This window comes from Castor canadensis, chromosome 11 (assembly GCF_047511655.1).
Source record: "Castor canadensis chromosome 11, mCasCan1.hap1v2, whole genome shotgun sequence".
NCBI classification, from domain to species: Eukaryota; Metazoa; Chordata; class Mammalia; order Rodentia; family Castoridae; genus Castor; species Castor canadensis.
In genome coordinates, this window is record NC_133396.1 from 6856337 (window position 1) to 6880513 (window position 24177).

The following is a 24177-nucleotide window of genomic DNA, read 5'->3' on the forward strand; positions in this document are numbered from 1 at the left end:
GCGCCTAAGGCGGGGCGCAGAGCGCTAATTGGACGCCGTGAGGAGGCGGGGCCGGATTGGCCCTGGCGGCTGCCGTCTGCGTGGCGGAAGTGGGCGGTGCATGCTTACGCGCATGCGAGAAGGGTGGCCGCCGGCCTGGCGGGGAAGCGTGGCTGGCTGGGAGAGGCTGACCACCAGCTGTGTTGCAGGCGCTTTCCTCTACGGGGCATGGGTGTGGCTTTAGCAGTTCCCGGACCTGGGTGGTTAGAGGGTCGAGGACTGGATCCTCGCAAAGGGGAGGGACCTGAGAACCTAGAATGGCCTGAGCCAGGTGGCAGGAGGTGGGGGGTGGTGGTAGGGACATTGGAGTGAAGGGTTGGAAATAGGTTTAAGACCCGGCTGAAAGTTGATCCTGGGTTGGAGTTCTGGACTGGGTCAAGTGATGGGAGCATTGAGTATGAATCTTGGCTATTTGTTGCTTGGATTTGATGGATCGAAGTTCTCGAGTGGTAGATCGAAGGGACAGGCAGGAATGGCTTCCCAAAAACGTGGCCTCTGAGAGGCGAGCTTAATAAATGATTTAATTTTCATAAATGATTTAATTTTCGACTCGTGAAACTCAGAACCAAATTTATATTTGCCAAAATAAGTTTGCTGTTAAACTCTCCATAACCACAGATTATACTTGTTTTTAATCAGCTGAGTTCTCTTGAAGGTTTATAGAGTCAGCGTTCTCTGAAGTGTTTGGAAGTAAAGAAGAATGGGGAGGGGAGTGTCAACTTAGGGAGTTGGGGGTTCTGTCATCTTAGCACCCCTGCAGCAGGAGAGCCTGGGTTCCCACCCTAAGTGAAAGAAACTCAGGGTCCTGAAGTCTTTGCTGTCCTCTCTTGCAGGCTTTTATCATGAGGTTGAACGAGAACACCATGCTGCTGGGGAAGAAGGTGGTCTTGGTACCCTACACCTCTGAACACGTGCCTAGGTAACTGCCCACCTGACCTGGGGTGCAGTTGTAGCTCCATGTAGGGTTAACTCTCTGCAGCATAATGAGGAGGCCGTCTTTAGACCTAATTTCAGAGGCTGTTTCCTGAGAAGAAACATTGGTTTTAACATCAAAGAAAAAAAAAAGCTGGAAGGAGTTGTCCATTCCTGTTTTTCCCTTTCACCTCTCAACTTCTTTTTTTGACTTTTCAGTAAGGAATTATTTTGTCAAGTAAATGTATGTAGGAAAGAAAGAAGAGATTATCTTCTCACCCAATTACAAATTAGCGACATTCTCTGGTGTCAGTGAATATTCTCAGGTCTTAGAAACTTAAGGTTTGCTTTTCCTTAAACACTTAGCTGATGGGCTAGCTGAGGACTAGACTGGACTGAGTCTCAGGATGGACTCTTGTGGGGGCAGTTGGCAAATGTCTGGTAGGTTGGGAAAGTGATGGTATGGGGGGGTGTCCTCTACTTGTAGTTCTCCTTTTGGGTCCCTGGCACCTTGCTTTTGCGGAGACCTGTCCAGCTTTTTTTGCTGAGGTCTGCTTGCCATCAGGAATTTGAGGAATGTTTAGTTTCAATGCTCCTCCACACTGACCCCCGAGCCAGCTTGGAAAGCTGGGCAGATCACTGTGTCCGCTTTAGCTATTCTCTTATAGGACTACCTTGCCTAGGGTCTTGTGTCTATGACCCAATCTTAGGAGCAATCAAAACCCTCTCTTTGGGTCTTCTGTGAGCCCTTTGTCAACCCTGTAGGACCCGCTTCCCTATCATACATCTTAAAAAGTGCAAATCTATGTCTTTGAATCAGTCCTGCATGTCTAAGGTTATGCCTTTGCACCTACAGATACCATGAGTGGATGAAATCGGAAGAACTGCAGCGTTTGACAGCCTCAGAGCCTCTGACCCTGGAGCAGGAGTATTCGATGCAGTGCAGCTGGCGGGAAGATGCAGACAGTGAGGAGCTGAGGCCCTGGCCTTGGTAGCAGGAGGGATGTCTCCAGAGACAGCCTCCAGTTTCCCTCCCTTTCTCATCTCTCTGGGGCCACAAAAGCATTAGGAAAAGCTTGAAAGGTGTTGGAAACCTTTGTACTCTCTTGCCACCTGAGATTAGACTGTGTGGCTGACTCTTCTGTCTTCTTCCCCTGGCAATCACCAGGCTTGGAAGGAAAGCATTTTGGGTTGTAACTAAATTTAGGCCCTGCCCTTGTGTCCTTTGCTGTAGTCTAGTGTAGTTCCTGTCTTCCTTTGGCTTTCCCGATCTTTGAGAGTACTGATACTATTTGGAGAAGACTGTCTTTTCCTTCAGACTGAAGGCAGGTTTGGAAATTTGAAATGAGCTGCATAAAAGCTCTGGGTCCTATTTCTGCTGCCAGGCTCAGAGATGATGGTATCCTTCAGTTCTCTGGCTTGGGTGGGAACACCAAACATCCTTATCTCTCTTTCCTGGGGGACACAGGTGGTAACCCTGTCACCTCTCCCCTTAGAGTGCACCTTCATTGTGCTGGATGCAGAGAAGTGGCAGGCCCAGGCAGGCCTCACTGAAGAGAGCTGCATGACAGGAGATGTGAATCTCTTCCTCACAGATCTAGACGACCCCACCTTGGGGGAGATTGAGGTCATGATTGCAGGTTTGTTCCACCTGGCCCAGGCCCCTCCCCCCACCATAACCTTAGTCTGTGGCAGGCTTCGTGTTGGTGAGCCAGTTCCTGGCTGGGGCAAACTGCCCTGTGACTACTCCTAGCTTGGTTGTTTACACCTGGATTTGTCACTAACACTTTGGTATGAACTCAACCTTGATTTGTTTTTTGTTTGTTTTGTTTTGGTTTTGATGGTGGTACTGAGGATTGAACTCAGGACCTTATGCCACTCCACGAGCCCTTTTTGCATTGGTTATTAGTATTATTTTTTTATTTTGCCAGGGATTGAACTCGGGGCCTTTGCATGCCAGATAAGTGTGTTCTACTCCTGAGCTACATCCCCAGCCTTGCATTGGTTATTTTTAAGATTAGGGCCTCGATTTATGCCCAGGCCAGCCTGGTCATGATCATCTTATTTGCGCTTCCCTGGGTAGCTGAGATGAGAGGTGCACACACACACCACCACGACTTGCCATTTGTTGAGATCAGAGGGGCGTCTCACGAGTTTTTGTAGTCCTCCCGATCTCCACCTTCTGACTAGTTAAAAATGGAGGCTTGAATCATTGCATCCAACCAACCCTTAGTTTTTGAGGTCTTTAAAATTCTGTCTTCCCCTCATTAGGGTGGGCAGAGGTCTTTCCAAAAATAAATGATCTTCTCTGGAGCATCCTACCATGCCCCTCCTGTTTCTGTGTTCTTGGTCCTCATCTTCCCCTATTGGCCCCTGTCTCCTCGAGGCAGTGCACTGAGGTGAAGGGATCAGCTTTGAAGTCAGATTGCCCTGTTGCAAGCTGGGAGCCTCGGGCATGGCCTTTCACTTCAGTGCGCCTTTCTTCCTTGTGTGCAGAATACTCACAGTAGCACCAGCCTCACAGAGCTGTGAGGATTGAGCAAGCTCATACTGTCAGGTGCCTACACTGGAGCCTGGTCCCTGGTGCCAACTGAGATGTGTTCTTTCTCCTAGAGCCCAGCTGCAGGGGCCAAGGCTTTGGCACTGAGGCCGCTCTCCTGATGATGTCCTATGGTAAGGCAGCCTGAGCAGACTAGTGGGGAGGAGTGGCCAAGCCGCAGCTGAGCTGAGCCTGCTTATGCCTTGAGGGGGAGGGCAGGTGACAGGTACCTTTACTTGGGACAGGAAGGACGGGGGTTTTATGGGGGGCTTCATCCTGATGCTTGCTCTTCTCTCTGACCCCTTTGGAGGAGTGACCAAGCTAGGTCTGACCAGGTTTGAGGCTAAAATCGGGCAAGGAAATGAACCGAGCATCCGGATGTTCCAGAAGCTTCACTTTGAGCAGGTAAGGCTGTCAGTGGGAAGGCCTAGGTCTAGGTGGTGAGGCTAATGATGCTGTGACTTGGGGCGATTAACTCAGGCCCTGCTCTGGCTTGTGCAGGTGGCTGTGAACAGCATTTTCCAGGAGGTGACATTCAGACTGACAATGAATGAATCAGAGCAGCAGTGGCTTCTGGAACAGACCAGCCACATGGAAGAGAAACCCTATAGAGAGGGTTTGGCAGAGCCCTCCCGTTTCTAAAGACCAGAGTTCTTCAGGGAAGATGCATGTATGGTGCTCAGTCCTGCTTCAAGACAGGACTCACCTTTCAGGCCCTTCTGGGCTTGCTGTGGCCTTCTGTGCCTGGCAGTGACTGAGCAGACTCTCCTCCCAGCCAAACTGACTCAGAATCACTGGAGCGAGGGTAATGGCAGGAATCCCTTGGTAAGATCAGGATGGAGGTGGGAGCTGGAAAGGCCTGGAGAACTAACATTCTTGGGCAGGGCTTTCCCTAGGGCTGCCTGGCTGAGAGTAAAGCACCCAGCTTAGCCAGCTTCCCTGGTTTTCTCATTTGTCCAGCACATTGGAGAAGAGCTAGCAGAAGCCCACTTGGTATCAGTCCTGTGTTGTGCTGGTGGTGGTGTGAGGGGTGGGACTCAGGAGTATCTTGGTCCTCTGTTGTCAGCAGCAGGCCAGCATGACCCCAGGGGCGCAACTCTGGAAGCACAGGTGACTTAGTGAGGGAGTGAGTGGCCCAGACGGTCCGCCTTGTGTCCTTGCTCCTGCCTTTTCCTCCTTGGAGCCAGATAGCACTAACAGTAGAGGAACGAGATTTGGCTATCGCTCCTCATGACTGGGGAGCACCCTGTCAAGGAAGTTCAGAACCTGCTGCCAGGCTGTGGGTGGAAGCAGAGGTTACTCCTCTGCTGTAGAGTCACATGAAGCCACCCTGCCTTCTGTCACTCTGGTGCTCCCATTACAACTCTTCACCTTCCACCTCTTGAGCCAGGTGCACCTGGACTTGACCACAAGAGGGCAGCAGAGGCATAGGCTGCTGGCAAAATCCTCTAGTAAGGGAGAGCTGTTTCCAGGTCCCCTCTACCTGGGAGGACACCCCTTGGCTCCTGTCCCCACGTCCTGTCATCATCAGGGGTGGCCAACAAGAAAGGCCAGGCATATTTTTCAAATAGCCTTTGGGAGGCTTGTAGAGCATTTTTTTTGGGGGGGGGAAGGTGGCGGACAGCCCCAGAAAGGGTGACTTGCCCAAGACCTCCTAGCCCCTTCCTGACATCTTGCACCAGACTGGGGCAAAAAACTGCAGTCTAAAATGCCTAATTTTAAAGTCTGCTTTATATGGCTCCTGCACTCTGCTCCAGCCACTTAGCAGTAGGAGTTCCCTGAGCCAGCTGTCCTTGCTTCCAGATTAGTCAGAGGCAAAGGTTCCCTGGGGCTTTTCCACCCAGCAGGTGAGGTAGGGAGGGGCCCCTCGAAGCCCTGTGGGGCAATCTGCCTGCTCCACCTGTGTGTGTGTGTGGGAGGGGGCTCCACCAGAGGTCAAAGGGTAGAGATGAGGGTGGGGTGACAGCAGGTCAGGCCCAGCTGACCCTGACATAGGACGATGGGTGCTATGATAAGGGTTCTGGATGATCCCTTTTAAGGCTAGTGGAATCCAAACCCTAATAAGCTGAGAAGGCCAGATAGTGACTGGCCTTTGAACGCTGAGGACTTCATGGGTTCCCTCCCTGAGGGTACCTTCCTCTCAGTCCAAGAACCTGGTTCTGAGTGGTTCCCTCTAGGTGGGGTGGACAGGAAGTAGCCCGGGGCCAATTTCCCTTCTTTCTCCTTGAGCACGTGCCCTGGGACCTCCTGGCTCTGCAGCCTCAATTCTGGCAGGCCTCCCTGGCAGACCTCCAGGATGTGGCCTTGGGTGCCAGTGGTATAAAGGACCTGGGCCTCTTGTGGAGGAACAGCACATTTAGCTCTTGCAAAGTCCTTCCATCCCACCTTGCCACACAGCATGTCCGGGAGCTCAGTGGACCAATCTGTTTTCCACAGTGCTGGACTGCAGCCCTCCAATCAGGCCAGTGGCCAGATAAGATAGAGTATCTGGAGCCAGCCCAGCCTCCTTCTGGGAGTCCTGCACCCCACTGGCAGGGGCAAGAGGGGTCAAGCCAAGTCCTCGCATTCCCAAACTAGCTCTGTTCTAGGACTCAGACTTCCTCTCTGAGCCCTCTGAGAATACCGGTCTCAGCTCCCACTTCCCACGGTCCCCATAAACATCCCTACTGCACAGGAGCCCATGTGTCACGGGCACACTGACCCTGAGGCTAAGCTCATGTTGCTGGATTCCAGGACCTCTGGTTAAAGCCAGCCAGGCTTGGGGTCAGGGAGCCCTAATGATCCACCAGTAGTACCCTGCCATCTCACCAAAGATGAGATTCACCATTTCCCACCTGGAAAGCCCCAAGCATAGAGGACAAAGATCCAAAGGAAGACACAGAGGCCAATGCAGTTTGGAGGAACAGCTGAATTTCTGAAGGAATTTCCTTACAATGCTGGTGCCTGGCTCAGGATGGGCAGGGGTAGCCAAGCCCTTCCCATGCTGTCCAGGGCTCCAAGGATGGGAACAGAAAACAAAAATTTGAGGATGAGGCCATTACCATGCTCTGGGTGCAGCAACCAAGAAAAATCATAAGAATCAAGGAAACAGAATTCCCCTAAAGCTTGTGGTGCTACACTAAAAATAAAAAATTTTTAAAAATCAAATGAACCAAGGAAGCCCAAGCCATGGCTCTCAGGATAACGAATACCCTGTTTACTATGTGTGGTAGCTGCTGACATCAGTTTCCTGACCAGCCCCAGTCATGTGGAAATGTGAGGGAGGGGGACCTCTTGTCTGGCCCCATGATCCCTGCTTATGCTAGAGATGTCCCAGGCAGGGTAGCCAGTAGATACCTGGTAGGATAAAGCCCTCAGAGGATTGGGACAGGACAGGAAAAGCATCCACTTTCCCTAAAGTATGGGAAGAACAAAGTTTCTAGGACCATCAGCTTCGTCAAGAAGGGAGATGCTGGTGCTGATTGAATGTCGATTGGAGGGCGGTTGGGTGCAGGGAAAGGGAGCTAGAGTGGGTGGGCTGCTGGCACAGCCCTGGCTTGTGGATGCACTCAGAGGTTGCTAAAGAGTTCATTTTTCTTGCTCCAGTCCATCTGCGGGGCCCGCTTGCTGCTGCGCTTCTGGTGGGCCCTCTCTTTGGCCACTGCCAGGGAAATGTTGAAGTCCAGGACAGCATTGGAGGAGGAGGAGGAGGTAGATAAGGGCTCTATAGAGTCCTGTTTCTTGGGGCTGTCTTGGGAATTTAGCTGTAAAGAGGAGAGAGAGGCAGAGTTAGGAGTCATTGCCCATTGAGGCTCCCCAGTCCTTGGCCCTGGTGGAGTGGATCCCTTGGGGCCATGCCTAGAGAAGCCAGGTCACAAGAACAGAATGCAACTCAGCATGTGACCTCAAAGGCAAGCTTGTGTGCCAGAAGCTAGAGTGGCCTGAGAATCACTTCCTGTAATCTAGTTGTCAACCCCCACCAGGCCAGGCCAGCCTACCTCCTCGCTGGTATCGCTGGAAGTTGATCTTGCTAGGGTTGGCCTGGGGCTCTCTGAGGCTGCCTCAGCCAGGGCTTCACGACTGTTCTCCTAGCACAGAGACAAGAGATATAGGTTGGTGGAAAATGGGGTAGGAAACTCCATTCAGGGAAGCTGGGGACCTCAGTCTGAGAAATGCAGCTCAGGCCTTGGCCATCCATCCAAATTCCAGATTTGCATGTCTACATTCCTTAAAGGATCAGAGGGTCCCCTGCTTCCATCCATCACCTAATGAGTCAGAAAGGTTTGGGGGAGGGGGAGCGGGAGCCCAAAGTGGGGTTAGTGGAATTGCTCTCTCCTCATCCTCCCCAATGTGGCTTTTGAGCACTAACTTGCTTTTTTGGGTCAGTGACCCAGGAGCGGTATCTTGGAGCATGGGGGACACCAGGACTTCTGCTTGGCATTGGGAACACATGTGATGGTCCCGAACCTCCTGCAGCCCTCTCTAAACCTTAACCCTAAAGTAGCCAAGCAGGATGGAGAGTTCTAGACCCACAGATGGGTTGACTGAAAGTTCAGATCGTGGGTCATAAGACCTTCCCTCCCTGGGGTCCCCTAGCAAGAGCCCCTTGGGAAGTCATTTTTGAGTGAACCCTGCAGACTCCCACTGTGGCCTGACTGAGCCAGACCATCCCAGACAGAAAGCTTTGGCTGGGGCATCAGCTTGAGGCTCAGACCCTTCCTGGGTCCCTCTATGGCTTTGGCTGGCACCCAGCCTTGCCCCTTCCCTTCTGCCCAGGGAGGAGGGGCTTTATTCTTCCAACCCAGACTGGAAGTAGCAGGGACAGCAGCATGCAGTCAGACACTGAGGCTCTGTTCTTGGGGGGAAGAATAGCCTCTTCTGTTGGGTGGGGAATTGGAGGCGGGGCTGTCACCCAGGATGGCGGGCTACAAAGGGGCCCAGCCAGGCTTCTCCCCCGCAACAGCCTTACCCCTTGTCGGGCGAGGGGTACTCTGGCAGTCCCATAGCTTGGAACTTAGGAAGGAGCTGGAACTGGCCCTGAGGTTTCAGTCTGAGCCAGAGAGCTGTCCTTCCAATCATGCCACCTTCTGGCCCACCCCTTTCATCCCTGGAATTGGATGACAGAGAAACGGGGGCTACCCTTACCTTCTGTATCTCACCGTTGATGAAAGGCTCGGGCAAGGGGCCTAGGGAAGGGAGAGAGCAGAGATGAATCAAAAAGTCTGGTGGGAGGGACACCGAGAGGAGGCCAGAGCTACAGTTTGGGCATAGGCACCATCAGACTTCACACCCAAGGTCAGTGGTTAAAACTTTTTTGACTGCAACCCACTGTAAGTACATTTGGCATTTTGATCACCCAGTACACACAAAGACTGTGTGTGATAAAAGTTCCAGCAAACAATACTTACCCTTACTGCAGTGCAATGCTCTTTGGTATTTTCTATTCAATTTTATTTAAACAATGTGCTGGTCTCTTACCTACCAAACTGATCTCTGAAGCCACAGATGGGTCATAAGCTGTTTGAAAATCGCTGTCCTAGATGGGGTGAAATTTGAGGCTGGGTACCTGATTCCTACCTAGCAAGTCTGTTAAAACCAGAATTCTAGGGTGGGTCTAAGCCTCAACATTTTCACATGCAACTCAGGTGGTGATGCTATGAGAGAGGACTTGAGGCCACACTCCAGATTATAGGTGGCACCTGCTGCCTGGAGAGAAAACAATCCCAATCCCTGCCTGCCACCTGGAAATGAGGGGACAAGGCCCAGAGGCAGTGTCCTCCCAGCCAGCCAATGGGAAACCTAGTGGTGCAGAATGGAGGGGGGTAGGGGGGGAGAGGAAGGGGACAGGGAGAGAATCTGGCTTGGGGTCACCAATCACGTATCTTCGAGGGGGCTGTTCTACCTCCAGGACCTCGTCAATGTAGGTGGGTTTCCTCTTGACTCTTAGCTTACCTGACTCACCTTTTCCTTCCTTTTGACACCCCCAGCCTTTCCATGGCTGAGAGGCAGGGGACTTCTGGGATACCTAACCTCCCCCTCCCACTAGGCCTTTCCCTGGGCAGGTCCTCTAGCCAGAGGCTTTGGACTTCTCAGAGAGATAGATGGAAGAGGTAGAACTGCTGTGGAGTGGATGGGAAGGGAATGATGCTGGAGGCAGGGAAAAGTATTGGAGGAGTTGAGTAGAATCCAAATTTCAGCTATGTGTTCCCTGTACCAGGTCCTCAAGAGCAAGACTAGGGCTTCTTGGGCCTCAGTCTCAGTGGGGCAGGGGGTTATACCTGAGTTGCCTAGTTTTCATGAACCTTGGAGACAAGTTAAGGGGGTGCCCCACCCACCTACCTAAAAGCTGCTAGATGCTCCGGGAGTTCCAGGGGCCCTGGATCAGGCCAGATGGTGACAGGGCTGCCCTGGGCCCCTCTAGTTGGTAATCTGAGTCATATGGACACTCTCCTACAAATATAACTCTGACCCTCAGGCCTCACCCACTGCAAAGAGGTTTCACCCTTGGTATGGTCAGCAGGCACCCTCTCCCTGAGCCATCTTCCCCAGGAGAAAGTCCAGATTAAGAGTCTAGGCTGCTTAACCCCTCCCTACCCTAAGGTAGCAGCCCTACCCCCTCTGGCTCAGCCTGGACAGGGGAAGGTGCCAGGCTTGGCAGGGGAAGGATGGGGGAGGGGAGAGGACGGGCCCAGAGACCGAAGGGGGACCCACTGCTCTCCAGAGCCTGCAAGCCTTAGTTTCCAAGACAACCTGACAGAAGGACAGGGGGAGGCACTGGGCCCCTGTCACTGGACTCTGATCTGCCCAGCAATGGCTGGAGGCCACCCCAGAGTTAACCCTTTCTTCACCTAGGCACTGCCTTAAGAACATGCTGGGAGTTGGAAGGGAGGTTCAGGCTGCCTTTGGTGCTGGGGATTCATCCCTCACGACTGCTGACTGTTGTCACTGCCATCTCAGAAATCCACTGGGCCCCACTCTCACCAACCCGCACCGCTGGGCCTCCCATAAAGGAGAAGGAGGGCGAGTCCAAGCTAGGAAGCTGCCTCCACCCACCTGGGACACAGCAAAGTCTTGAGGACTGGCCATATCCCTGGCCTGGGGCATCCAGCTGCACACCCCACTCACCATTCAGGTGCTCCTGAGACGGAATCACTTTGCATTTCTTGAAGAATTCATCTGTTTCCTTGTCTACCACCAGCAGCTTGGCCTCGTCCCCTCCGGCCTTGATGGCAGCCACAACGTCCCCATGCTGCTTGCCCTCCATGCACACCCCATTCACCTGTGGGGTAGGGCAGGGGTTACCAGCATAGGTCTCAATGCTGGAGATGAAGGAGGGCCCACCCAGAAATACTACGCCCCCTTGCCTACAGAGTTCTGAATGAGGCCAGCAGTCCTCTTGCTTGACAATCAGCTGAGAGACAAGACACAAGGGAATAACCAAAGAAAATATAGAGGGACTACACAAACACAGCTGTGAGAGATAGGGTGGAGAGGTTTAGGAGGCCTGGGCTAGGCTCTTCTGACTTCCCCACTGGGCCTTGGTTTTTCTCACGTGTAAAATGAGAAGTCTTGGGAGAGTTTTATCCTTGGCAGCTCTAAGGTTCTCAGAATGTGATTCTGGGACCAGCCCAAGCATTCAGTTCACGTTCCCTCTCTTGTGAGCACAGTCCAAGAGCACAGTGTCTTAAAGCCTAACTAAGGAGAGAGGATTTATACGTATGCGCGCGCGCGCGCGCATACACACCCCCCCCATGCATTGCAGGGGGTACTCAGGTAGCAGAGAAGCTCTGGGGAGCCCCTGGCATCTACCTATTTTGATGAGTGAATCGTGACTGCAAAGTGTTTGCTTGGTGAAAAAGAGCCTAAGAGAGTGAGGGTGGGAAAGAAATCAGTCAGCCTGTTTATCCATTTACAACCCACCACTCTTCCTTTCCTTTCCCTTTCTCCTATCCATCTGCCCACCCACCCAGCATCTTGACTACATCCCCTGGCCCCCTACCCCAGGGCTAACCAAGCAGAAGATGGTGTGATGGCTGCCAAGTGTCTAAAGATCAGGAAGAAAAAATCTGGAAGAGTCTGGGGGAGGGGATGGGTGAGGGCATCACCTCCACTATGCGGTCTTGAGCCCGGAGCCCAGAGGCCTCAGCTGGTGAATCTGGATCCACTGCTCGGATGAACTGACCTGGCTTGGACTTTTCGCTATGCAGATTAAAGCCATAGCCGTTGGCACCCTTCTTCATGGTGCAAAGCCGAGGCCGAAGCTCACGCTGTGGGGATGAAGGAAGGCCACAATGTTCCAGATCCTCTGCCTAACCAACCTCCCTGCCAAGGAAGAGCTGGAATAATGTAATGGGGGCTTTTTTTTTTTTTTTTTGGTACTGAGGTTTGAACTCGGGGCCTCACGCTGGCTAGGCAGACGCTCTACCACTTGAGCTACTCCACCAGCCCTGTTTTGTGTTGGGTATTTTCGAGATAGTGTCTCACGAACTATTTGGCCAGGACTGGCTCTGAACCGTGATCCTCCAGATCTCTGCCTCCTGAGTAGCTAGGATTATAGGCCTGAGCCACCAGCGTTGGGGCTGCAACTGGGCTTTGATCTCACATAGCGATGCAAGAGTCTGGCCCAGGGCTTAGAAGACCTGGGTGGACATCCAACATTGCAGCAAAATGCCTGGGCAGCCCTGGGCAGGACACTGTCCCCGCCCAAGGTCAGTTTCCTTTTCTGGCAAAGGAGAGGCAGGAAGAGGTTAGCTCTCAAACCCTTTCCCCTTTTGGCCTTCTAAGGTTTATCACATGTTGTTTTGGTCTCATTCCTTCCCACCAATGGTTCCTCTGGTCCTCCTAGGGGGAGGAGAGTAAGACACCCTGTCAGCCTGGCTGGGTGTCTGAGGCTAGGGAGTAGAGACCCCAGCCCTCCATACTTGTTCTCTAGGCAGGAGAGGCAGGGACAGGTGTTTACTGAAAGCTAGCCAGCATGTTTACAGTAAACTTTCTTCATCCATAGCTCCATTCCTGCCCTCACAGAGCCAAACGGCCCAGCCAAAGGAAGCGAGATAATCCAAAACCTGGATGGCACAGCAAGGGGCCCTGGACTGGGCGTGGCCATCCTCAGGGTCTCTATGTCCAGCTAAGGACAGAGATGGCAACAGCACCAGAGTCTGAATGAGGGGAGGGCATTGAAAAGGAGGGCTAGGTCAAAGGAAGAAGAGTAACCTATTCATAGGCACATGCAGATTTTTTTTTCAGTACTTTTTCAACATCCTCCATCCAACTCAAGGCAGCTTGACTTTGAAACTGCAGCCCTAGGTCACCCATATAACAGACAGATGAACGACAGAGGATGGGTGTGAGTGAGCTGAAGCCTGAGCCCGAGCCCAAACAGTACCCCGCCTACCCACCCCCACACCCCCTGCCCTGGCGCAGGGCCACTGGTTGCTCTCCAGCCTGCTAGCTTGGTGTTGTCACCCTGCCTTTGAACACCCCTGCTTACTAACTCTGTGACCTGGGGCAAGCCATTTCCTTCTCTGAGCCTCAGGGTTCTCATTTATAGTCCATTCTTCCGTCACCTGCCTCCCAGGGTGGCTATGAGGCCCAATGAGATAACTACAGAGTGGAAACACTGGAATGGTTAAGTCCCGGTACACACCTGGACTTTACCATTGTCCTTACTGCCATACACAGCCACATAAAGCTGAGAAGTGGATGCGTGAGGGGAGGATGGTGTACCAGGTTGCTCTGAAACCAAAATCCCTGGCTAGGAGTGGAATAAGCAAGGGAGGGGTGGGAAGGAGTGGAGGGAGGGTTAAGGGCCTCCTGTCCCAACTTGCCAGCCCCAGGAGACAGCTGCCACCTGTGGAAGATTCAGTCCCACTGGTGTGGGGGGTGGCACTGAAGGAGGCTTTGCCTTCCTTTAAATGCTTGGGCATTTGTGCCTGTTTCAGAATGTTGGATGGGGGTGTGGAGAAGCCAAGACAGAAGGAGGGGTGTCAGTTGGGACTTGCCTGGCAGCCAAATCTGGACTAGGGAGCCCCTCACCTCAAACAATGACACACAACTAAGTAGCAAACAGTGGGCAGCCACAGGCATCCCTATTCCAGGGACTGCTGGGGTACCCAGAAGCCCCAAATTCTTCTTACCCATTGAGTTCCTGTGCCTCCCTGCTGTTGCCTGGCTGCCTCCTGCAGCCCCCCAGCACCAGTGGTCGAGTTCCGGGAATGAGAGAGGCTCAGCTTCCCTCCAGCTAATCCCTCCACAAAGCTGCCAGCAGCCCTCCCCCAGGCTGTCTACTGAGGTGAGCAGGAACAGGTCTGACCAGTTGCCACCACCAGGACAGGCTCAGCTTTCTGCCTCAGTCACACTGAGCTCCCCAATGCACTCTGAGAAACTGGGGGGGTGAGTCTCAGGGATGAGCAGGAGCAGATCCAATGGTGTCTTACCCTCCCATCCCAGGGTCCCCTTGCTCCAAAGAATCTTCCCAGCACAGCAACTTGGCTGGGCTTCTCAGTTCTGTTTTTGAGATGGAGAAACTAAGGTTCAGAGAAGTTAAGGCCACTGCCATCTGACATCACATTGCCAGAACTCTAACCCAGGTCTCTGACTTGGGACCCATGCTCCTTCTACCACATTGTGGGCTGGTCCTTAAGAATCCAAGTCCAGAACCTGGCAGCCTCCTGGAGCTGACCCCAGAGGTGGGCCCCAGCAGGAACTGTAGTGGGGTGTGTCTACCCCGCCCCCCCCCCCACTGGCTTCGGCCCTAGGCCTGTGAGCTGTGGAAACCACAGCCTTCCTTCCGGGTGCTCAGCACCTACTGCAGCCAGCACTCCAGCCTGAGTGGAGGGATAAAGCTTGGCCTGGGTGCTGGGAAATGAGCATGCCTGGACTGGCGTTGTGGCAGGAACTGGGCTGCAGGTGGGGACAGGCAGCTCCAGGTGTTCCTTGGCTAGTAGGGCTGGGCCAGCTGCATTTGTGATGCCCACATTCTGGTCCAGGTCTCTGTGATCCTAGCTTCCCTTACTGAGTCTCAGCAAGGGTGCCCTAGTACCTTTGCCGAGTGACTGATATGTCATCAAAGTTGGGAAGCCTGCCTTGCTTCTTCCTGTCAACATAAGGATCGTGGAGACATAGGGGCTCCGCCTGAAGTGCTGTGCTGAATTCAGGTACCTACAGCTCCCCAGTTAGTCCCTCCCTCCCAAGTCCCTGGAGGCTTCCACCCTTCATAAGGGGCAGGCCTGTGCTTCTTATGCTTCCAGGGATATCAACCTGTCCCCCCATCTTCCCCAGGTGTCACCCAGCTGTGTCCTGGAGGTGTCCTAGCACAGCTGCTGAGTAAGCTGGCCCATCCCAGCCTGGGTGGAGCCAGGAGAAGTTCCCTGGGGGCAAGCCCATGAAACTTGTGGGGTCTGGTCTGTGTTTCCCAGGCCTAGCACCCAGAAGACAAGAAGAGGGGCAGTGAGGCACCTGGGTCCTCACATCTCCACTAGTTGGAGTAGGGCTTGGGTTCTGCCTCTGAGGAAGCAATAAATGAGGACAAAGTCCAAGCCATCTTGGACTTGGTGTGCGGACCCCAGGAACTCAGAAGGGGCTAACTCTAGAGGGGTCCACACATGGGGAATAAAGGGGAACATGGCCCTGGGCTGGAAGTAAAAATCAGGATCTACTCAGCGATAAGAATGACAGACCCCCAGACATTAGAGGAAGCAACTGCGGTGAGGACAGGTTGGATAGGCTGGGGTGGCTCAGAACTGGATGCAGGGGCTTGACTTTCTTATTATCAAACAATGGTGGCTGGCTTTCCAGAGAACACCCTGCCAAAAAAGCTGCCTCCAGACCCTCCTTGTGGGGTCTTCATTCTCCCTCAGGTTCTCTCAGGCGCCCCTTCTCTCCTCCCCTCCAGGGAGCCTGGAAGACCCACCCCACGTGACCGCCCCATCACCTCCACCCGCACTCCACAGCCCAGGGAGCGGACAGCGGGCACGGAATTCAATAGGCACCACTAGCAGCCACCTGGAAAGCTGGGGAAAGTCGATACTCTAATCCTGGTGACATCTCTGGGGAACAGGCCCAAGACCGCTCCCTGCCCCTCCTTGGGGGAGGACTACGGGCAGCTGGGGGCCAACACCCCACTGAGCCCAGCGCCTCCCTGGCTGATGCCATGGTGATGGGCCCTGAAGAAACAGCCAGGCAGCTTCCACCTCTTCCAGGAAAGCCAGACAGCTCTACGCCCCAGAGGGGTGGACTAGGGGAGCAGGAAGATCACCAGGGCAGCTAGGGAACAAAAGAGGTGACTCCAGCCTCCCAAGACTGCCTTTCCCCCAGCCCAACTCAGGGCTCTTCATTATGTAATTAAGACTTGCACCCTACTGCCCATATAGAAGGGGCTAGGGGCAGGACAGGTGGGAGTCCTGGAGGGGCTGGAAGTATGTTTAGGGTTAGACCCATGGCTGCTCTGGGAGGCAGCTGGGTTTATTCCTAGGTCTCTTGGGACACAGGCTTGGGCCTGGTGTGTGCTCTTTAAAGGAAGCCAGATGGAGATATTGGCCCTGCCTAGGAGATCTAACTGGCAGCATGGGACACTATCCTTCCAGTGACCTGGGCTTGAAGTGAAGCACTGGGCCACTTCTGCCACTGTAGGCTGTCCTCTCTTCACCACACATGAGGCACAGTGGGCTAGTCAACAACTGGTCATGAGTTCCATGGCCTTGATGTCACTTCATGCTCTCTACAGGAACCTTCCCCCTGCATCTGTGTAGACCAAGAAGTAGGACATCTTTACAAAAAAAAAAAAAAAAAAAAGCTACTCCTAGCCCTTTTGTATTCCTGATTCCCAATGGGAGGGCCCTTTCCTGGAGCCTGGCAAGGGTGGAACCAGGAGAGCAACATAAGCTAAGGTGGGGGCTGGGCTGCTTTTCCCACACCAACACCCCTGGGACAGGGGCCCTGTGCCAGTTCTCCTTATGGCTAATGGCGTCTTCTCTTAGTGCAAGTCAGAGAGACACGCAGGGAAGCAAAGTTTGGCCCAGGCAGGGTAAGCCTGGGATGGAGCAGGCTGGTACCTGGGCTGTTGCCTGGCTGGACACCATCCAGGACTAGCTGCCCCATGCCTTCCCACCTTCAACCATCATCCTTCACCCTTCTCCCAGAAGTTGCCAGATTTAACTCCTAGGAGCTGTCCTAGATGCAGAACAAGGACATTCAAGGAGCTTGTGAAACTGGGGTTCAATAATGAAGTCACAAATAGCTACCACTTCCTGAACACTGTCTATGTGCACTAATGGCTTTATGTATATTTTGTTTTTAAAGCCCAATTATATTTAACTCTTTAACTCTGTAAGTTACCTGCACTCCACAGATAAGAAAACCCAGGTTTAGAGAGATGGAATAAATTACTCAAGTACACACAGTTGATTGAAGGCAGGATTTGAACTCAAATCTACGGCAGCATTGCACAGTAGAAATATAATACCAATCATGTGAAATTTCCAATTTTCTAGTAACCACATTAAAAACTAAAAAGAAGGGGGCCTGGAGGTGTAGCTTAGTGGCAAAGGGTGTACTTAGTATATTTGAGGGTCCGATCCCCAGCACCACAAAAAAAAAAAAAAAAAAACGCAAAAATAAACAAGATCAATTAAGTTTACTGTTTTATTTAAAACAATGTATCCAAAATATAAACTTTTGTTTTTTTTGCAGTACTTGGGTTTGAACTCAGAGCTTTGTGCTCTACTGCTTGAGCTATGCCCCCAGCCCTTTGACATGTAATTTTTAAAAATTGAGATATTTTTACCTTCTTTATTTGTGCAGGCTGAGCACCCCAGTCCTGAAATCTGAAATTCAAAATGCTCTAAATCTGACACTTTTTTTTTGTTTTTTGGCGGTACTGGGGTTTGAATTCAGGGCCTCATGTTTGGTAGGCTAGTGCTCTACCACTTGAGCCACTCCACCATCCCTTTTATGTGTTGGAGATTTTTGAGATAAGGTCTTGCTTTTTGCCTGGATTGGCAATTGTTGTTGCCAATTGTTGTTAATCCTCCTGATCTTTGACTCCTGAGTAGCTAGGATTATGGTGTAAACCACAGGTGCCTGGCCCCAAATCTGAAACTTTTTGAGCACAGACATGACACCACTAATGGAAAATTCCATATTATTCCTATATAACATTATTAAAATGGTGTATAAAATTACCTTCAAGCCATGTACATAGGTGGAAATGAAACCTAAGGTGAATTTCGTATTTAGACTTGAGCCCCATCCCCAAAACACATTATGTCCTTGTAAATATCGCAAAATCTGAAAAAATCTGAAATCCAAAACATTTCTAGCCCCCAGCATTTTCGCTACAAGGGACTCAACTTGCACCAAGTCTTCAGAATGGGTGTGCATTTCACATGTCTACTGGGCACTCCACCTGGGCACTTAAAAGTGTCTGAGAGCCTCAGGTGGCCCATGGCTGCCCCACATGACAACAAAGACCTAGCAGCCTCACTCTCTGGCCACTATGCCCTCCTTCTACACACCTAGAACTCTGCTGCAGGCACCAGGCTCCCACAATCTGACAAGCACAGGGAGAAAAGTCTCTGTCTCTGAGAAGTCATATCTCTGGCCCTTGCCACTGAGCAGTGAGTGGGACTTGAACCTGTTCTCTGTATGTTACCATGCTGCCTGAAAGTGACCCTAACTTCCAGGACTATCTATCACTGCACTTGTCCTTTTCCAGGACACAGGAACCTAAACATTGCCTAGGAGTCTGGGGACATGGTGAATTGTCCTGCCCTGCCCCTGGAGGGCAAAGTGCAGTGGACAATCAGGGCCAACCTCCATGGGGGCTCTTTGTGCTGCAAGGGAACCCAAGAGACAGAAAGGACAGGTTGGGGGCAGAGACTTGGTTTCCAGACTCTGGGCCTAGCTCAGCCCATGAAGGGATCAAACAGCCTGATTTTGATTTTTTTTTTTTTTTCCAGTGCTGGGAATTGAACTTGTGGCTTTGTGCATGCTAGGCAAGTTCTTTGCTACTAAGCTACACCCTCAGCCCCAAGCAGCTGAATTTATGCCACAGTGATAGTCCTGGTGTGGTCCAGGTTATGATGGGCAGAGATGCTCAGCTGGAGAACCACACCCTGAAGTGCAACCCAACGGTAAGGCTGAAGGGAGGCATCAGGGTTGGGGACGAAGACAGCTGCTTTGCAATCACTGAGAGTCCTGGTGACAGCCACCTAACTGCCACCTTAACTGATCCAGCCTCAGTCTCAGGTAGAGAATGGAGCCAATACCTGCCTTAGAGGGTAGTCATGTGCATTCAAGGGGATAAGGCATGTTTAGAACTCAGTGCATCATCAGACACAAATAATAACAGCTATCATGTATTGGACACCCACTACTGACTTACAAAATGAGAAGACAATACCTAATTTGCAGGGTTGTAGTGGGGGAGTCAAGGACGTCTACTGATTATCCTATGGCCCAGGCTGGGGAACTAGGCACGATGCAAATCTGAGTATACTACCCCAGTTGGGCCAGTCTACCTTAGAAGGGCAGAGCAGAGGAACATCTATTATTGGGGTCTAGAGCTCCAGTTTCTCCCAGCAAAGTGGCTGTCACTACTGACCTTGGCTGAGTTTCCTGTTCCTCTAATTCCAAGGCAGTGCCTCACTTTTCCAGGGGTCCTGGGATGGGAAGTCTGGGGGAGGATCCTCATCTGGGCTCAGGAAATTCCCTGAGATTGAAACCCCTTTCTACCTTCAAGAGAATCGTTTCTAGAATGACCACACTAAGAAGAGACTAAAGGTAAGAACCAGGGCTTCTGCTGAGAAATCCATCCCAAGCATGTGACTTAAAAGGAAGAAGCAACACACAAATTACCACGTGGCCTGTGCATTCCAAACCCAAGCAAACAGCAACTCCAGGCTGCTTCTGCCCTTCCAAAGCTCCATCCTGGCCAGTGGGAATGACCTGCGGCCCTGGAAAAGAGGTCTGTTCTATCATGCCCACTCACCCACCACCACACCCGGGGTGCCTACACTGTCTCTGCCTCTGGAGTCATAGTCAAGGCTGGTGGAACCTGGGTGCCTTCTCATTCACACCTGTCATTTTATTGAGTCTTTCCTCCTGGCTGGGGGCTGGTATCCCCATTTCACAGAGGTGGAAGCTAAGGCTTGCAGAGAACAAAAGGTCCTTGGGTTCCAGAGCCAGGAAGCAGTAGAGCTGGAATTCAAACTGATCTAGCTGACACCACTCTCTAGACTTTTGACTTCATAGCCTTGAAACAGAAGCTACCAGGAGGCAAGAAAGAATGAGTGGGTTGCTTCTATCTGGAATTCCAGTCTCTGGGTGTGCTGGAGGGGACAAACAAGCCCAGGTGTGCTAGACTGGGATGACCTGGGACAAAGGTCTTTTACAGCTGTTATGTATTCATTCACCAACCCAAAAATATTTATTGAGCACCTCCCTACAGTGGCCTGGCACAGTCCTGGAGATAGCAATACAAATAAGCCATGGATATTGCTCCTCAGCTTTCCAAGTAGTGGAGGAGGTCATGAACACATGACTGAAGTACTGCATATTCAGAGGGATCAAAGATAGAGGAGGACAAAGAGCAGAAGAACCGGAAGTGCTAGCTCGCCTCTGAGGATCAAGGAAAGGCTCCATGAGAGGTTCTTGGTCCTGGAGCAGAAGGGAACAGGATTACCAAATTGAGGCTATCAAGGGTGTGATGGCTCAGAGGGCATGGCGTGCTAAAGGGGATTCAGACCCTGAGTGTGGCTGGGGGCTCACGGGGCAATAGGGAGAGCAGGCCACCAGACTGTGGAGGGTCATGGGTCAACATATAACTATTAACAGGTTATTGTTAACATGTAATATGTAACCTCTGAGCACTGCTGAGCCCTGAGCTTGGCCACAGCTGCACCTGCCCAGCTAGGGCGGGCAGATCAGTGCCAGTTGCCCCATGGTGGGTGAATTAATCACTGTGAACTATTTATTAATTCAAATGCCAACAACCAACATTAACTGAGCTTTTACTTAGTGCCAGGTACTGAGTGACGTACACACATCCTTATGTTTTCCTGACAGCCTCGTGAGGTCACCGCCTCACCCCCAACTTACACAAGAGGAAATGGAGGTTTAGGGAGGTGAAGTAACTTGGCTTAACGCAGCGCAGCTAGTACAGTTGAGCTGGCTCGGGAAGCATACCCACCCATCAGTCTGGGGCGAAGCTCGAGGGTATAGGCCTCTTCCTGTGACTGCTGGTGAATGGGGGAGGGAGGGAAGCCATCAAGAAAGCAGGTGGGCAGAGCTGGAAGCCCACCTACAACTCCTCAGGCCTTGACTGACCAACACGGAGTGCCAGTGCTCCAGCACCCATCATCCCCTGTCCTGTGTTGTTCTTGACCCAGGCTGGTCATCCCCACAAGATGCCACCTAGCCAACAAATCTTGGCACAGCGCCTTTCCATTTACACCTCCTTCCCTTATGAGAACCAATGGAAATAACAGACCCCACTCTGCAAACAAACTCAGGCTACAACTAATGAGGGGATCTCAGTTACTTGTTTTATGTAGGAAAGAGATGCCTTTTAGCAATTCATGGCCTTAACCACTCCACCACCTCATCACAACAGGGATGCCTTTTAGGAAAAAAAAAAAACTCTTACAGCAGGGTGTGGTGGTATACACCTATAATCCCACCCGTAATACTAGTACCGGAGGATCTTGAGTTCAAAATCGGTCTGGGCTACATAGCAAAAAACTGTCTCTAAATAAATATATAAATAAATAGCTATGTGTAAAACTCGAGTTGGCTGCACAAAACTCAACTAGCAGTTTGTAGGGGCAGTAGGGGCACAAGTACTTCCCACTATTTCTAAAATTCTAGAGAAGGCAGGAATCACAACTGTACACTGCTCCTATTTTATAGATGGGATAATCAAAGTCCAGAGGACAACTGACTTGCCTGGTGATGGTATCCCCAAGATGATGTCTTGTCTCCAGGCCTAAGAAATACACACAAATGTAGGTGCCTGGGAGAACCTGATTCTGTGCTCAGAGGACTTCCCAGAGAGCAGGAAACACAGCCCACTGCCTTTTCAGATGGCATGGTGGAATGTGTGCTGTCAATCCTCTACTCTAGCCTCCCTACATCCACAACCAAAAGGGCAAAGGGAGGAGCTGAACAGCAACTTGGAAGTGATGGGAGGGGGGGGTGTAATTTGTGCTGGTGTCAAAGTCCAGAGGAAAAATAAAGGGGAATAGCAAATCAATGGAGGGCAAAGTTCAAGCTGGGTTTCTGCCTGGGAGCAGAGGTCATCAGTTCCAGCTTCCTGCCAGGGTGCTCGTACCTCTCCCCCACTGCTTACCAATGCCAGCTTGGCAGTGGCAGGAAGTGGGAGCTTGGTAGCCCTGGCATTCCCAGCACCCAGCTCTGGCTGGACAGGGCTCCTGATGACCTCACTTCCACCAAACCAGTTGGTTTTCTCAGGCTCCACCTTCTACCTTAATGTTGAACTGTACCCTTTCTCTGTCCAGGGAGGATCTTCCCAGCCCCACGGGCACCCTTGCCACCCGCTGCCATCAGGTAGCAAGCTGGTACCTGTTGACAGACCCTGCTCCCACAGTCTGCACAAGAAAACCGCCTTCCCACCCCCTTTGCTCTTTGGGAACTGGAAGCTCAGCACAACAGCTCCTGTTTTGTCAGCTGCCCCTCCATGCGGCCGACTCAAACTGGGACAGTTTGGGGAAACACCAAACACCAGCAAAAAGCATGCAGCCTGCTTGCTGTCTGAGTACCAGTGTAAGAAATGGCAATGCCAGGACAAGACCACCTGCCCACAGTCAGCTCCTCTGGCACTGCCTGGCAGTGTGCCTGTACCCTCCCCCAGTCATCTTTCTCCTCCTCCTCCAAGGTCCTCCCTCCGGTTCCCTGATACAAGCTAGCGCTTACTCCTCACATTCCTGAGAATCATAAATCCTCCAGAGTGGCAGAGCCACCACCCCCAAGACGCCTCTGCGCCTCCTCCTCCCTGCACCCCACCCCCACACATCGCCTAGAGACGTTGGGGCTTCCTTTCTTTCTTAGAAGTCACATTGGCCGGGTGCTGGTGGCTCACGCCTGTAATCCTAGCTACTCAGGTGGTAGAGGTCAGGAGGACTGCGGTTCAAAGTCAGCCTGAGCAAGACCCTACCCCTTCACAAAAAATAGGGCTGGTGGAGTGGCTCAAAGTGAAGGCCCTGAGTTCAAGCCCCAGTACCACAAACAAAACAAAACAAAAAACCGCCACACTGCACTTCAGGAGGATGAAGTCCAGACTGGGTGAAGTTAATGTTAAACACACCAGAGGGCTGAAGGGATGCGGGTAGGTGTGGGAGAGCCTCCCAGGGATCTTCTGTCCCCGCCAGGGGCTCGGCACAGAAAGGAGATTGTTATTCCTCCAGCTTTCTCAGGTCGGGACGCGCTCGCCTTTACTCCAGCTTGTTACCACTCTCCGGGACGGCGGGGGAAGCTGACATCTCTTTCCTGGTGGCCCAGGAAAGAGACTCGGGGAGCAACGGGTTTGGAGGGTTGCAAGAGACGGGAGCCGAGAAAAAACGAACTGGGCTTCCTCGCGCCGCCCTCCCAAAGGACAAGGGACAAGAGAAGAAGGCGGCAAAGACGCTCAGGCTCCCAGGCCGGCACAGGCAAAGGGATGGGGTCACGGGACACTGCCCCAAGTGCACCCAGAAACTGCGAGAGCCCCGGGTGGGCGGGCGGAAGCAGTGGTCCCATCCATCATAACTCACGTTTTAGAAGGAGCTCGATGTCCGGGGTGCCTGAGTTTCCCCTCGATCACCCCTCCGCCCCCTCTAGCCCCGACCCGGACCCGCTCTTACCCGCTCGGGTTGCCTCTTCTCGGCCTCGTGCGGCTCATTTTCGTCGCCAGCCCCCGGTGCTTCCGCGGCGGCCGGCGGCTCGGCCTGCCCCGGCCCTCCCTGGGCGCGCAGCAGCTCCTCCCCGATCGGGACGCCGAGCTTCTTCAGCTGCCCGTCCGTGTCCGGGTCGACCACGAGCAGGCGCACGGCGTTGAGCGCGGCGCGGATGCGGCTGACCACCTGCTGGTGGGTCTCCTTCTCCACGTTCTCGCCGTTCACCTCCACCAGCCGGTCCCCGGCCAGCAGCCCCGCCTTCTCGGCCGGCGAGCCGGGCTCCACCAGCCGGATGAACTGGCCCACCTTGCCCTTCTCCCCGTGCAGGTGGAAGCCGTAGCCGTTCGGGCCCTTCTCTAGGCTGCACAGCCGGGGCAGAAGCGCCCCGGCCGCCGAGCCCGCGCTCATCTTGCTCTGCGACGGCTCCGCGGGGTCCCGTCGGGGGCCGGGGATGCGACGGCCCAGCCTCTCTCCCCGAACCACGAGGCGGGAGGGAGCGAGGCAGGACCGGCGGAGTAAAGCGGGTGTCCGGGGAACGGCGGCAGCAAACACCCAAGAACCGATGGAGAAACGTGAGCCAATCCCCACCCCGCGCGGCGTCTGAGCTTTCCAGAACCCGCTCGGCCCCCTAAAGCCGAGGGCGGAGCCGCGCGGAGGGTGTGGACCACCGCGGACCAATCAGGATCCACAGACAGGGGGCGCTCGGGCCGGGTGAACGATACTGGCCAATAGGAAGGTGCGAGGGCGGAGCCTGAACTTCGCAAGGCGCCCCGCGGCGGGCGAAGAATGAGGACTCAGGAAGTGGAAGTGTTTGTTACG

At 52.9% G+C, this 24177-nt stretch overlaps 2 protein-coding genes across 2 annotated transcripts; one reads left to right on the top strand and one right to left on the bottom strand.

Moving 5' to 3' along the window:
- Positions 1 to 81: 81 nt before the first annotated feature.
- On the top strand, positions 82 to 6289 carry Nat9 (N-acetyltransferase 9). The gene is made up of 7 exons (XM_020159557.2): positions 82 to 211; positions 873 to 958; positions 1808 to 1917; positions 2448 to 2591; positions 3565 to 3624; positions 3801 to 3895; positions 3992 to 6289. The coding sequence occupies exons 1-7, from the start codon at positions 101 to 103 to the stop codon at positions 4130 to 4132; spliced, it is 747 nt and encodes a 248-aa protein (XP_020015146.2). The 5' UTR covers positions 82 to 100; the 3' UTR covers positions 4133 to 6289.
- An 89-nt stretch (positions 6290 to 6378) lies between these two features.
- On the bottom strand, positions 6379 to 23973 carry Nherf1 (NHERF family PDZ scaffold protein 1). The gene is made up of 6 exons (XM_020159610.2): positions 23326 to 23973; positions 11575 to 11736; positions 10595 to 10748; positions 8615 to 8655; positions 7468 to 7557; positions 6379 to 7233 (listed from the first exon to the last, which is right to left on the bottom strand). Exons 1-6 carry the CDS (start codon positions 23764 to 23766, stop codon positions 7039 to 7041), a joined length of 1083 nt encoding a protein of 360 aa, XP_020015199.1. The 5' UTR covers positions 23767 to 23973; the 3' UTR covers positions 6379 to 7038.
- Between the last annotated feature and the right edge of the window lie 204 nt (positions 23974 to 24177).

Coding starts and splice junctions, on each gene's coding strand:
- Nherf1 (XM_020159610.2), bottom strand. CDS start 23,766: ATGAGCGCGGGCTCGGCGGCCGGGGCGCTTCTGCCCCGGCTGTGCAGC. Junction 11,737..23,325: donor AGAAGAGGCAACCCGAGCGG/GTAAGAGCGGGT, acceptor TCATCCCCACAG/CGTGAGCTTCGGCCTCGGCT. Junction 7,234..7,467: donor CCAGCGATACCAGCGAGGAG/GTAGGCTGGCCT, acceptor TCCTCTTTACAG/CTAAATTCCCAAGACAGCCC.
- Nat9 (XM_020159557.2), top strand. CDS start 101: ATGCTTACGCGCATGCGAGAAGGGTGGCCGCCGGCCTGGCGGGGAAGC. Junction 212..872: donor CTTTCCTCTACGGGGCATGG/GTGTGGCTTTAG, acceptor CCTCTCTTGCAG/GCTTTTATCATGAGGTTGAA. Junction 2,592..3,564: donor GATTGAGGTCATGATTGCAG/GTTTGTTCCACC, acceptor TCTTTCTCCTAG/AGCCCAGCTGCAGGGGCCAA.